The sequence below is a fragment of the Crotalus tigris genome, unplaced genomic scaffold (assembly GCF_016545835.1).
Source record: "Crotalus tigris isolate CLP2741 ecotype Arizona unplaced genomic scaffold, ASM1654583v1 scf7180000018268.1906537, whole genome shotgun sequence".
Lineage (NCBI taxonomy): Eukaryota > Metazoa > Chordata > Lepidosauria > Squamata > Viperidae > Crotalus > Crotalus tigris.
Window position 1 is genome coordinate 451,405 of NW_024096914.1, and position 22,685 is coordinate 474,089.

General features: G+C 37.8%; 1 protein-coding gene across 5 annotated transcripts in view; it reads left to right on the forward strand.

Annotated features, from left to right (window-relative positions):
- MTMR7 (myotubularin related protein 7) overlaps positions 1-22,685 on the forward strand; it is a 41,199-nt gene that overhangs the window by 15,275 nt on the left and 3,239 nt on the right. For 4 of the 5 annotated variants that reach the window (XM_039349396.1, XM_039349401.1, XM_039349400.1 and 1 more), the window contains 7 exons: positions 1,172-1,304; positions 4,308-4,417; positions 5,204-5,329; positions 8,524-8,573; positions 9,683-9,883; positions 11,102-11,233; positions 20,768-20,894. In XM_039349396.1, coding sequence (XP_039205330.1) covers positions 1,172-1,304; positions 4,308-4,417; positions 5,204-5,329; positions 8,524-8,573; positions 9,683-9,883; positions 11,102-11,233; positions 20,768-20,894 — 879 coding nt within the window. The remainder of the gene's footprint in view (positions 1-1,171; positions 1,305-4,307; positions 4,418-5,203; positions 5,330-8,523; positions 8,574-9,682; positions 9,884-11,101; positions 11,234-20,767; positions 20,895-22,685) is intronic. The other variant, XM_039349397.1, reaches the window with a different exon arrangement.

Here is a 22,685-nt window from a genome sequence, read left to right on the forward strand (position 1 = left end):
CAACATTCCATATTTTCATTTTGTGTAAGCAAAACATGGGATATGCTATCAAGGAAATTTTCCAGAGCTTTAACAGGATTTGCTAGATTGTAGAAAATGCATGTTCAATCCAGTGGAACTGTACTATAGGCTAAATAACAACTTGTTGACCCTTGCCTTTTTGTTGAGTGCTGCAGCATCTGAAAAGGTCTTTATGCTTCAACACAGATTTAATTACGTTGTTAGTAGGTAAAGTGAGAGAGACAGTCTGGTGTAGTGGTTAAGGCCATAGGCTAGAACCTGGGAGACCTTAAACTCCAGTCCTGCCTTAGGCACAAAGTTGGGTGACTTTGGGCCAGTCACTTTCTCTCAACTGGAGGAAACAGACAATCTTTTGCTTCTGAAACCACTTGTGATATATTGCCAAAAAACTGGAGGGACTAGTCTCGACACTGACTCGAAGGCACACACACACACATATATGCACACAGACAAAGTGAGTTCTGTGTTTAGAGCAGCGGTTCTCAACCTTTGGGTCGCGACCATTTTACGGGGGTCGCCAAACAATGCGATCCGCCATTTTTTCCCTCGGGGTGCCGCCGAGCATGCGCGCCGCGCATGGGGCGGCACCGAGCATGCGTGCCGCGCATGGGGGCGGCACCGAGCATGCACGCCGCGCATGGGGGGCACACCGAGCATGCGCGCCTTATGACCGGGGTCGCCGTATAAAAAGGTTGAGAACCACTGGTTTAGAGCATAATAGCATTTCCTATTCTCCCTCATTTAAAAAGCACTCGTTAATAAACTCAGTGGTTCCTCTAGCAAATCAGCTAAGGTTAACAATAATTTGGCATCTGAGAACAGATCGGATCAATTCTGTATTCTGTGGGTCTGAAGAGAGATTGCCACCTTCTGGATGAATTGTACAATTGAAATCATTATTGAATTTAAAAGCTCCAAAGTAGTCGAAGGCAAAGGTGATGGCAGTTCTTATTTCATGGCTTTTTAAAAAAAATACAGAATGCAGCCCATGTTTTCACTAATAAAACTCATAATCTGATATTGTGGAAGGCTCTTTCCTCCCTTTCTTTCTTTTGGCCAATGGTAATGTTTTTATTTCTTCTTCGTTCTAAAGGGGAGAACATTATGTCAGCGGTCTGAAGGGTATTTTTTTTCCCCTTGATCTGTGCAGCTCAATGCAATGGCAAACCGAGCAGTTGGGAAAGGGTACGAAAACGAAGACAATTATTCCAACATCAAGTTTCAATTCATAGGTATTGAGAACATCCATGTTATGCGAAGCAGCCTCCAAAAAATGCTTGAAGGTAACATCTTATCTTTGTAGATGCTGGGCGCAGCTTGAAAGTCATCCATCTTTTCTTCTTTGGTACTAATACATTCTGAGCTGAATGTATATTAGTACCGAAATTGAAATTAGGGATTTTGCTTCATTAATAGAGCATTGTGGTTTTAGCATTTAAGCCCATTAATATGAAACAAATTTTCTAAAGAAGTTGCCTTAAATTGGCCCTCTGCTTCAGTGGCTATTAGAGCTTTGCCTGTAGATTTTTTTCAGCCTTGTTATCTGATATTGTTGAGTTGAAGAATTTAGCCACTTAATAGGGAATCCTCTTCAATAGGGGATTCATCTTATGAATAGTTCCTCCAGTGACATTAGAGCAATGGTTCTCAACCTGTGGGTCGGGACCCCATTTGGGGTCGAACGACCATTTCACAGGGGTCACCAAACAACGCAGTCCGCCATTTTTTCCCCCCTTTTCCTTAGCTGTGCTACTCCCTTTTATTCTATTGGCTTTTGAAAGCCAATAGAATAGACGCTCTTGAATAGAGTCTAATTCTATTGGCTTTCAAAAGCCAATAGGAATTGTCCAGGCTGTCTCTGCCCTGCTGAGCCGCCAAAAGTCCCATTCTGCAAACAGTGCTGCACCAGTTGAGTAGTCCTCAACTTACGACCGGTGGGGAGTCGCGGCATTAAAAAGGTTGAGAACCACTGCATTAGAGGGACTTAGCTTCTATATAGCTTCAGATTGGCCCTCTGTTTCGGAAGAAATGCTTCCTCATGAGCTTGAAAAATTAGTAGCTGCTTTAAAGATCTGATTCATTGAAGCAGGTGTGGCAATCTGACTTATTAAAGCAGATGTGGCTTTAATGCAATTCTCTAATGCAGGGGTGTCAAACTGCTGGTCCGCGGGCCGGACACATCATGAGGAAACCGCGCTTACCCCATTGCCTGCAATGGGGAAAAAGTTCCGATATGTTGCGCAACATGATGTGATGTCACAGGTTTGACATGTCTGCTCTAATGAGCCTGCATCTGTTTTCATATATGCTTGGAATCCTGAAAAAAGACATAACTGCATTTAAGCAGTTCTTCCAGTTTGCATCTGGAAGCATCTCTTCCATAAAAAGTATGTGTACCTTAATGTAGAACATTTACATGCCATTTTAATAATTACTATGATAGTCAGTTTCTGCTAACCTATTATATATGTACTACCCTTTTCTTTTACCCTTCTCATCTTACTTTGGAAAAAGAAACAAAGTTATATGGTATGTAGCTGAGCTTATAGAAAATTTGGTTTATTTCTTCCACATCTGACATATTGTTTACTCTACTTGTTGTCTGATCAGCCCACACTCTCATTTCTGCTGATCCTTTTTGTACAATTAATGGTGAAAGGCAGATGACAATGACAATGTGTCAAAACAAATGTATTTTTCCAATTTATTTAATTACCAGTGTTAAAAACACAGGGACAAATGACCAACTACAACAGAGACAATGTAATAGTCATTTAAAACCTAAAAATGAAGACTTAGATACCACAGAAAAATTAACTAAAATACAGTAAAACAATATAAAACAAAAATAAAATAGAAATTGAATAAGATAAAAAGCATTATAATAGAAGGGGAAAGAAAGATTCTATAATTTTGTCATTTCAAGAATAGGATATCTTATGCCTCTTTATAGAAATTTCTGCAAATAAAAATTGCAAGGCCAATGGCTTTTAATGGAGATGTTGCTTAGTAACTGAATTCCTCGTGAAATTAGTTCTCTTTTGAACTCTAGGTCAGCTACCGTTATCAGACCTAGCTGATTTAGATCTGACGTTTAGGACTGCAGTTTAGGACTTTGTGGTCTTTGCTAAGTCAAGTGGAAAGCAAATATTAACTCTGATATGGGAACATACCTCTATTTTGACTCTATTTAGGCTTTGTAAACAGGAGGTAAGCAGTCTCAGAGTAAATCCAGCTGCTAATGGCTTGTGCTCCCATTTGCGTAGATGCATTAATCATTTGACAGGCGTCTTGCTGTCAGCAGTCCTTTATAATGAGGATAGTTCTGTGAGATGCTGTTTTGAACATCCTATTTTGTGATCAACTGCAAAGAATCACTCTTTTCACTGAACAATGAGATTGGTCCTCCCAGTCTGATGCCTTCCAGATGTGTTTGAGCTCCACCACTCCTAACTTTTCAACCCACAGAGGATAAGTACAGCTTGACATATATGTAGGACATCAGGTTTTTTCATATCTGGATTGGCTTAATCTAAGGTTATCAGATCCGGATATAAAGATTGGTTACTGGAACCCTTCTGCAGCCTATAGGAAAGGGACCTGCCACATCTTCAGATGTGTGCATAGGGAACTTCTCACCAATAGGACATTGAATGGCTCAGCATCCTGCTTGATGTGAAAGAGCTTTTGATGGCCATATTCCTCCTATATGGCAAGAAGAACGTCTTTTATTCATGTCAGCAACTGGGGGTTGGCCAAGCTTATACAACTGTACAATTCCTTTTTGTCTTCTGTTTTTAAGAAGAAATGCCAGTTTAAGAGACCGTGATTTTTGAAGAAGGAAATGGCAGAGGCGGAAGGTTTAATTGAATCTTTTCTTCCAACACTGGTCTTTTAGTTGCTTTCTTAAAAAAAGGTATGAGTGAACTGAAGCCCTGCAGAAGATAAACTTACTCCCACTATTTTAAGGGAAAAAACCATCTACTGGATTAAAATACGAAGAAACTTGATTATAGCAGTCCTTCATTCAGTATCTGTTGACACAGCCTTTTCATTTTGGGGACTTTACTTTGCATGTTTCCCCCAGAATTTAAAAGCACAGGGCTTACAGCAGTGCAAGAAGTCAAACTGGTACATAATGGCCAGTCACTATTGCAAATCAGTTATGCATGCAATCAAGTGACCAACATGTATGTGAAAATCAATCCCCCCATTTTAAGCTAGACTTACCATATAAAATTAACCATTTAAAAATTCTGGTCTGCTGAAATGGGCTTATTTTGCAGTCTGTGAGCTGAGATCTCCTTCAATGAGTGATTTCCTCTGGGGGCTAGAGAATTCAGGCTGGTTGAAACACATCAAAGCCATTATGGATGCGGGCATCTTTATCGCAAAGGTACAATATATGATTTGTAAATGAAAATGGGGATGGGGATGTGCCATTTCAGGTAATGGAAAATCTTTGGTTTTCTTCCACTTGCAGGGATGTGTTATGGAATAAAATTAACATAGTCCAGATGTCTCTCTGGGCTAGAGAATAGGACAGTGCTGGATATGATGCTAGATACTGTGCACAGAGGTTTTGCCCAAATTGTGGCATAAGCTCGTGAACCTATTGTTGTCTAGCGTAACTGCTGATGCCAATTTCCTGATATTCATGATTCTTTCTTAAATTTCACACATATGCTTAGGTAAGTGTGTATTGCACTGTCAGAATGAAATGCTGCAACTGGACATGAAGCACATTCATAATTAGTATTAAAAAAAAAAGCTCAAGGCCAAGGTGCAAAGTAATAGCAGAGAATATAAGTGGGACAAAAGGCAAGTCATGGTGACCCATTGACGGCTTCTCCAAGGACAGATATGGTGAAAGGAAAAGATTTCATGGTATATTCCCATCCAGCAAAATACTATGTAGAAAAGCCTCTCACAGTGTATTACATTGGCTGCAACACTGGGAATAGAGCTTCCTACTGACTCAGACCACTGATTCATCCTGTTCAGTATTGTTCATATTTGACGGACGATGGCTACCCAAGGTTTCTAGCAGAGGTATTTCCAGATCTACCTTGAGATGCTAAGAGTTGACATTTCACATACTTAAGATTGTGTCTTCTTCTCTATCACTTTCGTTACTATGGGAATCAAAGAGACATTCCTCCTTTTTTTCTTTCTGTTTCAGGCTGTTGCTGAAGAGGGAGTCAGTGTTCTTGTTCACTGTTCAGATGGATGGGACCGGACTGCTCAGGTCTGCTCTGTAGCAAGCCTTCTATTAGATCCATATTACAGAACTATAAAAGGATTTATGGTAAGTGAGATTGCTTTATGAACAGAAAAAGGGATAAATTGTGAGTTCATTTTTAATGGAATTAAAGTGAAAGAAGTTTTTAATAATATCAAACTATTTAGTGAATTTCCAGAAGTTTTATCTTTCACATTTTGAGAGATGATGCACCACATTTTTGGAGGTCCATATTTGGAGGCCCATCTTCAACTGTAGATTCAGTTCAGCAATCACAATTTACTGTATAGCTAGCAGCTGTGCTTCTAAAAGCAATTCTGGCACTCTTGCTTAAGCCCTGGTGAAAGGCAAAGAAGTGGAACCAATTCACTGTCTTGGAATACACAGATTCATGGTGGACAGATCAAAAGCAAGAGCAGCTTTGTGGACTACAAGAAAAAAAATCTGGTCCAAGAATGGATGCAGGTTTAGCTTCAATAGTTGGGATACATATTTTCTAAAATGAGAGACTGATACTTGTGTGCTTGGCATAACTTACTATCACCCCAGGTAAATTGGATGAATTATCATTTTCCTCCAATTTCTATCATGTTCTTATAACATTACAGTATAGTGTAGTAAGTGCATCTTAAATACTAATCATAATTTTTCCCCTTTCATTATCTTCTATATGGAAGAGATCTGGGAGTTTCAAAACATTCTGCATTCTTTTGTAAAACCTGAATGGTAAATTTGGATGCTAGCCTTTGTATGAAATAGATAGGAAGGAACTACATTGAAGAGGCAGAGTTGCTGCTCCGTTTGCAAGCTCTGAAGATTGCAAATTTTAATTTAATCTTCAATTTAATTTTAACTTTAATTGATTTTTCTATGTAAGGCCAAAGTAAAAGACCGGGATGTATTTAGAATAATAGAATTATAGGGCTAGAGGGGACCTTGGAGTTCTTCCAGTCCATTCCCCCAGCCCAAAGCGGAAGCCTTTATAAGATCCTTGACAAATGGATGTCCAATATTTTCTTGAAAACCTCCAGCAGTGAAGCATCTACAACTTCGGGAGGCATGCTGTCATGTCACCCCAATCCTTTTCTTCATTAGGTTAGACATACCTGGTTCCCTTAATCATTCATCATATAGCATAGCCTCTTATCATCTTTGCTGCTGTTCTCTACACACTTTCTAGGATCTCAGCATATTTTTTGTATCACGATGACCAGAATTGGATGCAGTATTCCAAATGTGGTCACATTAGTGCAAGATAGAGTGGTACTTTCACTTCTCATGATTTTGATGCTATCCTTCTGTTGATGCAGCCTAAGACTGCCTTGGCTTTTTTGGCAGTTGAAGCACACTGCTGTCTCATACTTAAGTGATGGTCCACTAAGACATCTAGATCTCTCTCACAGTTAGCTGTGAGACATACTGCTTATTCTCTACCCATGCATTTGGTTTTTCCTGCCTAAGTGCAGGACCTTATTTTTCTTTTTATATCTTATTGCTCTAGTGACTAGTCTGACAAGATCCTTCTGAAGCTTGAGTCTATCTTTCAGAGTGTTATTTATCTCCCCCCCCCCAACTTGGTGTCATCTGCAAATTGGATGAACTCCACTTCTATCCCCTCATTTAGATAATTTATGAAGATGTTGAAGAGCACTGTGCCGAAGAAAGAATCTTGAGGTATCCCACTGCATGCCTCTCTCCGTGTAGACGTTTCATTGAGGCTAAATGCTGGGTGCAGTTGGTCAGTCAATTGCAAATCCATCTGGTGGTAGTTCTGTCTGTCCCACATTGCTCTATCTTACTAAGAACTTTATCGAATGCCTTCATGAAATCCAAGTATACTATATCCACAGCATTTTCCTGATCTACTAATTTAGTCCCTTTATCAAAGAAAATAATAAGATTTGTTTTAACAATTCCATGCTGACTATTAATCATCTTATTCATTCCTAGGTGTTCAAAAATCCACTGGGTAATTATTTTTTCTAGGTTTTACTAGGTATTGATGTCAGGCTGATTGGTCTGTAGTTTCCCGGTTCTGCTTTTTTCCATTTTTTGAACATTGGAACCACATCAGCTCTTTTCCAGTGCTCTAATACTTCTCCCTTGCTCCAGGAGCTTTGAAAGATATTGTTTAGTGCAGTGGTTCTCAACCTGTGGGTCGGGACCCCATTTGGGGTCGAACGGCCATTTCACGGGGGTCGCCAAACAAGGCTGTCCGCCATTTTTTTCTCCCTTTTCTTTGGCCACGCCCCTGGCACCCGGTGATGTATAAGTGGTTGGGGGTCACCACAACATGGGGAATTGTATTATGGGGTCGCGGCATTAGAAAGGTTGAGAACCACTGGTTTAGTGATTCTGAGATCACATATGCCAGCTTCTTCAGAGCCCTGGGATATAAACCATCTGGTCCTGTCAATATGAACTCATCTAAAGGAGATGAGTACTATCTTACTAAATTTCTTGCTTATTTTGATGTGCTTTCCTGTTTTCTCCTCTAACCCATAATTATTTTCCCAATAAAAGTGGGAAGCATCTTTTTTCTTATTTTAATATAAAATATAAATTATCACTTTCCTCTGAGAACCTGGTTTGGGAATATGGGTATATATTTCCTTGACATATTCCCATGCAGCTGGCATGAATAACTGGCTTCTCTAAAGGGCTATGGCCATCAAACATAGAGTCTCTCTCATTGTCTATGTGCTCAGTGTTCATGTGTTCTGTCAGTGTGGCAGAGGGAGATACTTTAACCTGCTAACATTAAGAAATATTTTATAAATTCATTTATAGGCAATTGCCTTGTAGCATAAAGCATTGAATAAAACCATATAACATTATAATGTGAACCTTAGGGCGTTAAGGTATTCTTTAAATGGATAACAAATTCCAGCATAACAAAATTGTATTTTGCCATCTAAGTAGGCTGCCAATCAATTTCTAAAATTCGTAACACTACGATTACTGTCCCTGATAAAACTCTTTGTCTTTTTCTGGGGTCTAGGGGTCTAGGGTAGCTCAGCCTGGCCAACTCAACCACGGCCAGCTCGAGTTGGTCATGTGGAGTTGTCCTGCAGTGACTTGGAGGCATCGGGTTGGCCATGGCGAGCTGGCCACAGCGAGTTGTCCCATTCCACTTTTTCTGATTGTGAAATTTCAGGGTTATTTTTAATAATCCAATTAATTAGAATAAGAAACATAATTTTCTGCTTCTCTAAAAAAACCTTCAATAATCTCATTTGATGCTACTATTTTTGTTTCAGGTATTAATTGATAAAGATTGGGTTTCATTTGGTCATAAATTTAATCACAGGTAAGCATGGTCCTTTAATGTGGGTTCTATAAAGTGGCACTCAGGTACTTTGCTGCCATGGTACATCAATTGAACAGTCCTTTCTGAATATTGAATTGTAACATGTCTGATGGCATCATGTTCTAGTGGTCACTTGAGTCATTCTTGACTCTTTGTAACTACATGGACAGGTCTCTATGCAGTTTTCTTAGTGACATTTTGGATGTGGTTGGCCAATACCACCCATCTACTGGTAAGGCTAAGAGACAATGATTGACCCAGAGTTACCAAATTTTGTTGGTGTTGAGCCTAAGGGAGGATTAGAACTTGGGTCTCCCCACTCTATTCCTGTATTTTAATCATTAGATCAACCTGGCTGTCTCATCATGAGTATAGTGAAATGTAATTGAAAACGATAAGAAATATAAATTGTTTTTTGTTCATTTTTAAGCAAATCCAAATTCGACTGGGTACAACTGGCCCTTTTCTTAATCACCTTTCCTTTGATTATTTAACTTTTGAAAAGTCTTTCTGGGCTTATTGCCTGGGTTTATACACTGCATTAAACCAAGATTTTAATTACTGTTTGCTTAAAAAGGCATATTAGTCTGGTTCATACTCTAAGATAAACTGTGGCTTATAAAGTATAGTGGCCATGTTCACACATTAGCCTATATGAAAACTACACAAATCACATCATGATTTGTGTAGTTATATATGAGCCCAATTTTCTTTCTTATTGGACTAATCAATATATGAGTAAAATCCATTGAGATTTTAGCTATTGAGGCTTTAGCTGGCTATGGGGACCTTTGGGGAAGAGAGGACAGGCCAAGGAGGGAAATGACATATGGTATCACATAAGGGCCAAGATTTGGTATTTTCATCACTCATCAGGGCACAAGTATGCAGTTATAGAGGTTGCATGATGATATCATACAGCACATGTCATTTTGACATGATTGTGGTTACCTTCTAACTGACATGGATAAATATACTCTGGCAAATTTTATTCCGCAAATGAAGCAAACAATAGAACTGACAATTAGGATGGAAGATGTTGTGCCAACGCCCAGAATTTCAAAAAGGTAACAGTTGTGAATTAATATTTTCCCCTGGCATTGATGTAGGTACGGCAATTTAGATGGAGACCCAAAGGAGATATCACCAGTTATCGATCAATTTATTGAGTGTATTTGGCAACTTATGGAACAGTTTCCTTGTGCCTTTGAATTCAATGAAAGATTCTTGATCCACATACAGCATCATATATATTCCTGTCAGTTTGGAAACTTCTTGTGTAACAATCAGAAGGAAAGACAGGAGCTCAAGTAAGACACTTTTTAAACTATGTGTGCATAGTACACCAGAATGACCCTTTATTCTGATAAACATGAAGCTTCAATGTGGAATCTTAACCAATACATAAGATAAAATTGTTCAATCCTTTCAAACTGGTTATATAGTAAAACCCCAATATTATAATAAAATCAGTAAAATTTTGAAAATACTACTAAAGAATAAAAGATCCATTTCTTACTGCAATCAAAAGAATTATCCAAAAATTGCTTTACTTGAAAGGAAGGTGAATCAATGAAACATGAATCAATCTCCTGAATTCTTATGAATATAAGATGATATTCTCATTTTTAAAAGTAAATATAAAACATAACTTTAGAGAGCCTGAGAAAACAGCCTCAGTTGGACAGTGATTATCTGATTATGATTATCTGGTAACAGGCTCAGAGTTTTTCCATGAGGATTTCTAATTTTTCCATCTTAGTTGTCTTTTAAATTAATTAAATGAAATCTCAGCTGCTTTTGTCAGAAAATTATCATCAAAAATATAGTTCCCAGAATGTTATAAGGATAAAAACCAAGAATGTTGGGATTAAATAAAGCCTGGTTAGTTCCTTACCAAGTCTGCGAATCATAGCTCCCATGATGTTGTCCAGAATAACCCAACACTACCACCTATTGATTTACAAAGAAGAGTAGACTCTGGTTTTGACTATTTAATTCACAGAATCAATTACGGAATAAGATTAATGTTAGCACCTGCCCAGATCAGAGCATGAACATTCTGACCAGCATCACATCTTATGGTAGTAAATCCCATTCTTTAATTTTCTTGTGTCACACAACAAAGTGCTTCTTTTTGTTAATTCTGAATCCCTTCACAATACTCTTATTCTTGGTGGATGATCCCAAATATTGTAAGAAAGGTTAAAACAAAATAAAAAATTACTCAGGCCACATGTGTGCAGAGGATGCCATAGTTTCTATGCAATATTAGGAAATTTAGTTCTGTAGGCTGAGATTTTCCCTAAGTTCCTTAACTGTTGGCCATACTCACTCGGGTTGTGGTTCAGAAACATCTGAACAGCTTAGCATTTTTTATTACAAAGGGCACCTAATTCCAAATAGTTGAATTCTATTCTTTCTAAATGTGTATCTACTCTTTTGACATGTTCATGAAACCTTTCAATATGGAGCTAAGGGAAATAGCAAATGAAGTTCATAGAATTTTATTATAAATTGTCCCTCAGAATTCAAGAACGGACTTATTCACTTTGGGCTCACTTATGGAAGAATCGTGCTAATTATCTGAACCCTCTGTATCGGGAAGACCACAACAGGACCCTTCATCCACAATCAGCTCCCTCCCATTTTATCTACAAGTAAGTGGCATCTGAATTGTTCTTTAAAAGATTTGACTAAATGAGCTAACAATTATCCCTGACTTTAAGAATGTGCAAATATATTGGAAATAGCTGTGAGATTGATGGCAACTTTCACAAACCTTCCTCAATTCCTTCTTCTTTGCTGTGAAGTGTAATACATTGCTGTATTACACTTCACAGATAATAAAAGATAATTATAGTAATATAAAAGATAGATACTTTTCATTGGGACAGGATGTTGTACAATTGTTTCATTTGTTCACTTTCTGTCACATTCTGTTTTGCTATGGAATTTTGTAAGCGACCTTTTGAAGGCAATCCATCCTGAAAACTGATTTATAAATTTCAAATAATGCCCAAACAAAAGCATTAGATCTTCAAGACTGATGTATGTGTGTGTGTATACACATAAAAATCACAATATCTCTCAAACATATTCTTAACTTCAATTTTTTTATTAGCAGAATCCTAATTCCCACATTAATGATAATATACATCACTAATTCTGATACATACATACATACATACACACATACACACACACACACACACACACACACACACACACACCAAATAAAAAAGAAAAACGAACACCAGGATATAATAAACCACACTGTTTAATATAAACAAGCCTGTGGTTAAAAAGAGTCACTAAGTTTTCGTCAGGCCAAACTACCGATGTCATCAAAGTAAAAGGAGATCAGGAAGGCAGCACATATAACCTCCTGCCTCTGCGCCCGGCTCCTTGGCCCGTTGATTGTATTAATCCGTACCGTGCAGAGTTGTTCCGCATCAGGCAAACTGTCCTTGGCTCCGCTAGTTTTACGATCCTCAAGTCCTCTTTTGGACCGTGTGCAAGCACTTGGAGGGCAGTTGTCAACCAGTCCCTGCGCCCAGTCTCCCTCCCTCCCAGGGCTATTATCCTTCCCCACCCCCAAAGCCATTGTCATCTCCCCCGTAATTCCTCCGCCCCAGTCCTGCAAAAAGCAGCTGTTCCGGCATTCCTGCTCTGTATCTTCCCCCTCCCTCCCCCTCCTTCCAGCTCACCTCTGCCCATTCGTCCCCAGCTTAGGGCTGTTTGGTCCATCATCTCCGCCCATGGGAGTCATGGTCACCTCACCTGTAGAGCCATCGTCCCAATTATGCAAGATGCTGTCCCATTGTTTCGGTCTCTATTTTTTCCCTTTAACCAGGTCATCCTCCTCCTTAGGGATCGTGCCCATCTCATCCATCATTCTACCGCCCCAATCCTATGAAGGAAGAGTTGAGTGTCTTCTCAGCAGACCGTGGCGCTGTCTTTCCCATCTCCTAAGAGTCTGATAAACCAGCAAAAGATCTATATGCCGTTTGATGAAATTTTCATCAGATTCTTAGGGGATGGGAAATGTTCGTTTTTCTTTTTTATTTGGTTAACATAATGCCCAGGATTCTCATTTTTAGCATTTTAAAAGACATCTCTCTCTCTCTCTCTCTCTCTCTCTCTCCTAGTTTCCATATTAATGATAATACACATCACTAATTCATATGTATGTATGTATGTATGTATGTATGTATGTATGTATGTACCTTGAGTGTTGTTGTTTTGATGCACCCTGTTGGCCCAAATATGGGAGGAAGAAAAAAAAACACTCAAGGTAAATCTCCTCCCCCGGTCTCTTCCCTCCCTGATACAGCTGACAAAGTGAGAAAGAACCTGTGACTTAGAGGTTAATACAACTGCCGAACATGCACACAGCCCAGGTTCGAATCTCAGAAGGGTATGTCTGGCTAAAGAGAGTTAAGCTCGAAATAGCTATTCCAGTTCTCTCTTTATTCTTTGTTAGCAATCCCAAAAATTTATATGTATGTATGTATGTATGTATGTATGTGTGTGTGTGTGTGTGTGTGTGTGTGTGTGTGTGTATATATATATATATATATATATATATGTTTGTGTGTGTGTGTTTTCTGAGGTTTTCGCGGGTGTTTGTATGTAGGCCTTTGGTTGTTCGGGTTTTCTCCCGCGTAAAATTGGAAGTGTCTTGGCGACGTTTCGACGAAGTCCCATTCGCCATCTTCAGACTGGTGTTTTCAGCTTCGTGCTTCGAGAAGCAATGTGTGTGTGTGTGTATGTATGTATGTGTGTGTGTGTGTGTATATATATATATATATATATATATATATATATATATATATATATATATATATTAGTTTCCATATTAATGATAATACACATCACTAATTCATATGAATTAGTGATATGTATTATCATTAATATGGAAACTAGGATTCTTCCAAATAAAAAAAATAGGTTAAAATATGTTTGAGAGATATTGTAATTTTTATTTTTTTGTAACCCAAGGAAAGAAATTTGCTTTTTAAAATTAACATCAAGGCATCTGTATCTTTTTAAGAATGGAACTGGAGTATGATAGGTTTGGCATTATCATTAGACCTTACAGTGTTACAAAGCCTCTTAAAATAGTTTCTCATGTCTTTTCTAGACAGCTCTGCTCTTTATCCAAGTGACTTCTAGTTAACCCTGCCAATGATCTACTTATAATGATGTATATGAATAATCAGAGGAATTAGATAACATGATATCTCAGCCTCACTTAGGTTGCCCATAACATGTCTGTTGTAATATACCCGTATATTCCGGCGTATAAGACAGCTGGGCGTATAAGACGACCCCCGACTTTTGAGAAGATTTTCAGGGTTAAGAAAGTCGTCTTATACGCCGGAAAATATGGTACAATATTGAATTTCTGTTTATAGATGAGCACAATAGGAGCTCCATTCCTTTGTTGCTAGAAAGCGAGCGTTGCCCACCACTGCTTCCCTAATGCTTCCTGAACTCAGCTGGTATTTTTCCCCCATATATTTTATTGATTTTTTAAAACATAAATCACTTAATAGTTGGTAAACAGTATGTTTGCTGGGTTTACATTTGTAAAGAAAAATCATTAACAATTGGTTTCCATAATCTATAACCCACATAGTACATTTAGTTGATTTCCCCCTTTCCCCAAAATGTCTTCTTTGCAAACCTTGAAATAATATAATTCTTATTATTTTGATAAAATATATTTAATCTTTAAATATTCCATTTAATGTGCCTAGTCATCTAATTATTCAAAACATTTTTTTCTTTTTTATACATTATAATTTCCCTAAATTCAGACACATTTAATTATCTAAAACATTTCCTTCATCTAGGCCATTTCAGCAGTATTATATTACTTATATCAAGAAATAAAATAAAAGGGGGGGAAAGCATACAGTATTATTTAAGGAATTCATCTCTCTTAGAATGACATATGTATTCAGAATCTTTTCTGTTTCTTTAACCATATTAAAACAAATGTTTCTTTTTTAAATATTCTCTCTGGTAGATCCCATCATCTATTTTCTTAATTTTCACTGTGATCTTTTTCCTTTGACCAGTATCTTTCTTAATCAATGTGATTTGCTGAATCAAAAAGTTTTTCCATATATTCATGACTGTTGCTATAGGTATAAGAAGTAAATCGAATGTTTCTTTTTTTGGTAGATGTAATGTCCTTAATTTATATAGCTTACTGTTTTCTACTATTTAATTGCTTTTCCTGAAAAAGAATAAAGTGATGGGTGATGTAGAAAAATAGGATTTTTGTATGCTTTGTCCTGTTAGTGCTTATTTCTGTAAAAAAAAAAATAGGGCTGGCCACTAGGGGGCAGATTGGTTTTAAATTCAGAGAACAGCTACCCGTATATTCTGGCGTATAAGACGACTGGACGTATAAGACAACCCCCGACTTTTGAGAAGATTTTCAGGGTTTAAAAAGTCGTCTTATACGCTGGAAAATACGGTAACTTCTTCTCCAAGACTTGCTAGACTTTCAAAACACTTTTTAAAATATAAATTTATGAAAAATTACAATGAAGAGTAAACCTAATATAAACTAGTATAAAGTAAGAAAAAGAAAAGAAGAAAAAAAATCAAAGAGAAAGTTTAAAGTTCAAGAAAGGAAAAAATACTGTAAAAGAAAAAAAATATGAAGTTCACATATAATAATAATAATAATAATAATAATAATACAGTTGTAAGGGACCTTGGAGGTCTTCTAATCCAATCCCCTGCTCAGGCAGGAAACCCTATACCATTTCAGACAAATGGCTGTCCAGTCTCTTTTTAAAAACTTTCAGTGTTGGAGCATTCACAACTTCTGAGACAGGTTGTTCCACTGATTAATTGTTCTAACTGTCAGGAAATTTCTCCTTAGTTCTAAGTTGCTTCTCTCCTTGATTAGTTTCCATCCGTTGCTTCTTGTCCTGCCTTCAGGCGCTTTGGAGAATAGCTTGACTCCTTTTTCTTTGTGGAAACCCCTGAGATATTGGAACACTGCTATCATGTCATCCCTGGTCCTTCTCTTTATTAAACTAGACATACCCAATTCCAGCAACCGTTCTTGATATGTGTTAGTCTCCAGTCCCCTGATCATCTTTGTTTCTCTTCTCTGTACTCTTTCTAGAGCAGACATGTGAAACTCACGACGTCACATGATGTTGCATGATGTATCGGAACTTTTTCTCCATTGCCAGCAATGGGGTGGGCATGGTTTTCTCATAACATGTCCGGTATGGAGGCCGGCAGTTTGACACCCCTGTTCTAGAGTCTCAACATCTGTTTAACATTGTGGTGGCCAGAAATGGATGCAGTATTCCAAGTGTGGCCTTACTAAGGCGTTATAAAGTGGTATTAACACTTCACGTGATCTTGATTTTATCCCTCTGTTAATGCAGCCTAGCACTGTGATGGCTTTTTTTGGCAGCTGCAGCACACTGCTGGCTCATATTTAAATGATTGTCTACTAGGACTCCAAGATCCCTCTTACAGTTGCTGCTATTGAGCAAGGTACCACTTATACTGTACCTATGCAGTTGATTTTTCTTGCCTAAATGTAGAACCTTACTTTTTTTACCATTGAATTTCATTTGTTAGCGCCCAACTTTCAAGTCTGTCAAGATCCTTCTGTATCTTAAGCCTATCTTCTGGAATGTTGGCTATTCCTGCCAGCTTGGTGTCATCTGCAAATTTGATCCCTATCTATCCCCTCATCCAAATGGTTGATGAAGATGTTGAACAGCACTGGGCCCAGAACAGAGACCTAGGGCACCCCACTACACACTTCCCTCCATGTAGATGCAGTTCCATTGAAGACCACACGCTTAGTACGGCCAGTCAGCCAGCTACTAATCCATCTTGTGATGTGCTGTCTAACCCACAAGTAGTGGGTTGTGATCTACTTTATCAAATGCCTTACTGAAGTCCAAGTAAATTATATCCACAGCATTCCTCTGGTCTACTAGTTTTGTCACCTGGTCAAAGAATGCAATAAGGTTTGTCTGGCATGATCTGTTTTTGACAAACCCATGATGGCTTTTGGTAATGACTTTGTTTGCCTTTAGGTGTTCACTCATTCGTTGCTTGATTATCTTTTTCAAGATCTTCCTAAGTATTGAGGTCAGGCTGATAGGTTTGTAGTTTCCTGGATCCATTTTTTTCCTTTTTTGAAGATGGGAACTACATCAGCTCTTTTCCAGTCATCTGGTAGTTCCCCAGTGTTCCAGGATCATTGAAAGATACAGTTCAGTGGTTCTGAGATCATTTCTGCCAGTTCCTTCAGAACCTTGGGGTATAATCCATCTGTTCCTGGTGATTTGAATTCATCTAGGGTGGACAGGTGCTTGCTTACCATTTTCTTGCCTATCTTAACTTGTCTTTCTAATCTGTTTTTCACAGTACTGTTTTTGATAGGTTGGACTGATTTTTACGTTTGTGTAAAGACAGATGCAAAAAACAAGTTAAGTAGTTCTGCTTTCTCCCTATTGCTTGTCACCTTCTTGTCACTTTCTCCCACTGATGGACCAATCATTTTCTTAACCTTTTCCTTGTTTTTTACATGTTGAAAGAAGTTTTTTTTGTTATTTTTTGACTTTTGTTGCAAGCCTTAGCGTTTCTCACTTCATCTTTGCAGGCTTGGGCTATTTGCTGATATTCTGCCTTAGTTATGTGTCACTCTTTCCACTTTTTATACTTGTCCTTTCAATTTATCAGATAGTTCTTTATGCATTTCCAATATAAACCTAAAGTATACATTCACTTTCTAGACAATTTCTCTGATGATGTATACTGATGGTACATTATCTTATAAAAATCCCTTTTAAGACAGAATGGGACGTTTAGATTCCCACCATTGGTTGCGCCTTCTTCAGCGCACCCACCTCAGCCCATTTACAAGCAGCTTTCATCCTCTGCTGGCCCTTCCCCAGCCATTCTCCCTGGCCAATGGGCCCCTGGCCCTCTGCCCTTCACCCTTCGCCCTGGCCCATTTGCCTAAGCACCCTTTCTGCTGGCTCTTTGGCTGCACGGGACAAATAGCTGCCAGCCAATTGGGTGGCAGACAGAAGTATTGGTGCTGCGGGGCAGTGTGTGACTGCCAATAGGTGATCACAGGGGATGTGGGACAGTGGGGTGTAGGCATGGCAGGTGAATAGCGATGGCGCGCGGCTTCTGGCATTGTGGGGAGGCAGGCAAATGGCAGTGGTGCATGGCTTCTGGCATTGTGAGTGTGTATGTAGAAGAGTGCAGCCAAATTGCTCATTCGATGTCAGGCCAGAGTCCAGGCATAGAGGCAACAGAGGGGAGGGTGGACAAAAAGGGAAGCTGCTGCTCCGCAGGGTTTTTTTTTTTTAAGCTGTCAGAGGCTCTGGCAAGCAGGCAACAGGCAGGCAACGGTAGGTGGGGGCTTCCCATTTTGACCCCTCCCATCTGTCATCGCCTCTGCACCTAGATGAGCAGTTCGGCTGCCGCCTCCCCACAACACTTCCCCCCAACGAAGCTGCGCACCACTGCTGTTTGCTTACCACGCCCCCCAGCCCCAAAGTCCCTCTCTTTCCTTTCCTTTGAAACAAACAAAACAATCCCCCTCAAATCCTCCCACGCCTCTTTTGAATTAAAAAAAAAAACTCCAAGCTCTTTATTTTGTGGTCTTTTTAAAAGAGCAAAACGAGGCAAAAAAATAAAAATCCCCCCTAAGAGCTGGATGCTGCTGTAATCAACTTTTCCTCTGTTTTAACCCCCCCAGCTCCTTCCTTTGCCCTGCTTCCCCACCCCCCTCCTCTCTCGGGTTACTCATAATAAATTCTTGCAAATTTATTTTCATACGTTTGCTATAGTTTATGCATTATCTGAAGTTCATCAGTCAAGGATTGTTGATGACTTGCTTGCATTTTGAAATGAACTTGTGGCCTATAAAGTGTCTATTAGAAATGACATAAATGCCACTAACATCGAACACATTTGGTAGTTTCACATCCTGAACAACTGAATGAGAATTTGCTTCCTAAAGTTGATTACAGCAATAAAGCTGTACTTAAAATGTTCAGCAAGCTGGATTGTTTAATGCTGAAAGTTCAGGAAGAAAGGCTTCACATGTGTATTTTGGGAAATTTTTAATCCTTCAACCAAATATTTGTATCAGAAAACAAATAAGGCACTGGCTATTTTGTTAATTTTGATGCAGAATTTTTTTTTCTTTTTTTTGTAGTTTTCCTGTATTAACAAAATTTTATTAAATTTATATAGGTAAGGAAAAATAGGAAAAATACAGGTATGGTAAAGGGAAGGGTGAAAAGGAAAGGGGGAGGGAAAGGAAATAAGGGATTAGGGTAAAATAAGGATAGGTACAATTATATATTTCAACAAACAAGCAACCGTCTGGTTCATAATAATGAGTAAGTATCATTTTCAACCATTTTTAACCAAGCTTAAACTGTAACGTATTAAAAATAATTAGTAAACAAATACGTTGATCTATTAAGTGAACACTACTAATAAAATCACAAAAATCCTAATAATCAAAAGTAACAAATGAAAATTAGTAAGTCAGGAAAAGTAATCGTATCATCAAAATGTCAGTTAGAACTCGATTAAAAATCAGTCATCTATTCTAAAATATTAAATCCTTCAAGTTCTAACGTGTCTCTAACCATTGATAAAATTTTTCCCAAGTTCCAAAACAAATTGAATCGTCTTTTTCTTTCTTTTCTAATGTTAGTCTATCCATTTCTGCACACTCTAGAATTTTGGTAATAATAATCTGGTCAGATGGTAGATTCTCATTTTTCCAAAATTGGGCAAATACTACCTTGCAGCAGTTAAAACATGCAATATCAAGTAGTCATTCTCTTTACCATAATTAGGTCTTAATATTCCTAACAAAAACAATTCTGGTTTAAATTCTATTCGTAGTTTCATCATCTTTTCCAATCATCTATGAATCTATGAATCCAATATTTCTTAGCGATAGGGCATGTCCACCAGGCATGGTAATAAGTGCCTGGCTGTTTTTTACATTTCCAGCAAATATCCGAAACATTTTTAAACATTTTCGCTAAGCAAACCCGTGTCATATGCCATCGATAGAACATCTTATATAAGTTTTCTTTATATGCTACCGCTTTTGTAAGCTTAATCTTTTTATCCCAAAGTTTTTGCCAGTCTTCCAAATCTATAGAATATCCAAAGTTTTTTGCCCATACTATCATTGTTTCTTTCACTTGTTCTTCTTCCATCTTCCAGTTTAGAAGAAATTTATAGTTTTCTAATCAAATTCTCATCTGTTTTTAACAAAATTTTATCCAATGGGATCTGTTCTTTGTAAAAACCTGTCAATTTTATATCTTTTTCATATCTTGTTTGAATCTGCAAATAGGACCACCATGTCAAATTAATACCTTGTAATTGTAAAGTTTGCCTGTCCTTAAATTTTCCCTCTTTATCTAAAATATCTTTATAACTAACCAGTTTGTCATAATTAATCAGATTTGGATAACCAAATGCTTCCATTGTTGAAAGCCACTCAGGTATTTTCATGTATATTTTATGTTTAATTTTCTCCCATTCTGAAAGTAGTACGTTTCTTATTGCATGATTCTGAAAGTACTTATGTTGATGCAAAATTTCTATTGACCGCCACAAGGACTTAAAGTCTTTTTGTGTACAAATGTTACATCTCAATTTAATAATTGTTGCATTCAGAGTGACTTTCTCTTTATCAGAGTTCTCATGCTCATCAGACTTCAGTGGAGTGAGATATTACATTTAATGTTATTTAAGGTTAAGCATATAGCATTTGATGCTTTAATCCTACAAAATCACACCATCCTCATTTTTCAAAATTGGAACATGATGTGATTCACTTTGCCAAAGTGAAAAATCTCTTTTAAAGCCAGAATATTCTGGGAAATAAAGATCTATGTTTTCACACTTCTATGCTGTAAAATGGTCTATAAATATGAGAATCTGACAATTTTTATGTGATAGTTTTAAAAGCTGAGAGGACTCTTTCCCATTAAATGTTTCCCTGGCACGGAGGCCTGTGTTTATTTATTTTACACTGCACAGTACAATTCTCTAGAAGCAAGCTCTGTTGGGTTGAATGAAACGAGACTGACTTTTGTAAGGACTTCTATAGGATTTTGAATCTTCTTTGTTTTATTTTCCAGGTTTTGGAGTGGAATGTACAACCGTTTTGAAAAGGGACTCCATCCAAGGCAATCTGTTACAGAATACCTGATGGCTGTGAAAGAAGAAACACAACAATTGGAGGAGGAGTTGGTGATATTAGAAGAGGTATGTATAATTGGTTTTCTAGAACTGTAAAATTTATATATTGCTCTGTTTCACCCCATTGTTTGAGCATGTGATTGGCTATTTCCATATGCATCAATTCAGGTATAGGTATATTTCAACATCAATGCAGTTGATCAAGGTATTTTTCATAGGTGGATGTTGTTTTGGAACATTTTCTAGCTGAAACATCGAGTAGAGAATTATATCTCTACCACCACTCATCTGGCAATAAGAGCTCTCTACAGCAGTATTTCTCAACCGTGGCAACTTTAAGATATGTGGACTTCAACTCCCAGAACTCTCCAGTGAGGCTTGCTGACTGAGGAATTCTAGAAATTGAAGTCCTTACTTCTTAAAAATGCTAAGGTTGAGAAACATTGCTCTACAGTATATTTTTGAATCATTTATTGATTTCTTTCACCATGATAATAGTGTTAATGAGTGAATTTCCTACCTCATGTACAATTTCAAAATCAATTTTCTTGTGAACCCATTAATATTTTCCCTCTTATGGTTTTAAACTATGGAAGACTTCCTTATTTAAAATTAGCAATAGGAGTTTCAGAGTTACACTCAATTTCTAATTATTTCTCCATGTTGCTAGTCTTTCATATTACAGTTAAGATTTGGGCCTTAATTGGGTGAGCTATTTTCAAAGCAATAATTTCTTACCTTGTTTTCTTACTGGTCACCTCAAGCTTACTCTGGCTATTTTCTGGTAGGCAATTTACTTGTTGCTGGGATTCTTATCAATAAAGGTTAGATCTAATTATGCTTTAACTCTTCAGAGATCTGAGCAAATACTTTTCTCCTTTTAAATAAAAGGAATATTTAATAGAACATGCTGGAAGAAAAAGTTTTAGTTTTTGCAATAGCACCACTGAAATCAGCCTACCCTTATTCAGAATTCTAGTTAATCAATAGTCTATATATAGTCTCTCCATTTTTTTTTGCCAGCCTTAGGATTGCTAAAATGTCCTTATCTAGCCCATGAATATTCCTTTTTAACTGATAGAGCTCTGTGCCGCATGTTTCTCTGTCAGGTATCTATGCTAGATGTAGCGGATGATTCTGCTCCATTTTACCACCGAGGACTGAATGAGAACCAGTCCCATATTTTCTGTACAGGCATAGTTGGGGAGAATTATTTTCTATTTTTTTTAGAAAATCTCCCAGTTTTTAATTAATGTAGCTACAGGAGTACATTCTTATTAATCTGCTGTCTTCCCCGCTTCTCCTACTTCTCTTCATTATTGTGTGATTTTGTTGAATGGTCAAGTGATAAATGACACAAAATGCTCCATAAACATGAAAAATCCTTAGAAACTTGCTTTCTTCCTGGTCTACTATAATCTCCCACCTACGATTTCTTCTCCCCTAGAGAAATCAAGAATAACCTTCCATGTCAAGGAAAGATTTTAGGTTTAGAATATTGTAGGTTATAAATCTGTAATTTCTTAGATTTGCTTGCTTGCTTTATTCACTCATTCACTGACCATTTACTGTACTTGTGGGCCGCCCATCTCTCCTAGAGGTGACTCTACGCACCTTACACACTTCTGGTGTCAACCACCCCATTTAACAAAAGAAACTCCTGGCTCTTTAGATTAATCAAGAGTATAGCTTTATTAAAAAATCTATCTAAAAGAAGCAAAGCCAGTTCTGGGATTTTTCCTGTGAAAAACCCACTCCTTCAGGTCACCCACAGTTCATAGTTCACCAATTGAGTTCAGTTCTTTTGCTTTGGGAAAAGCTGTCTGCTTTGGTCAAAACATTTATCATCACTTGGCC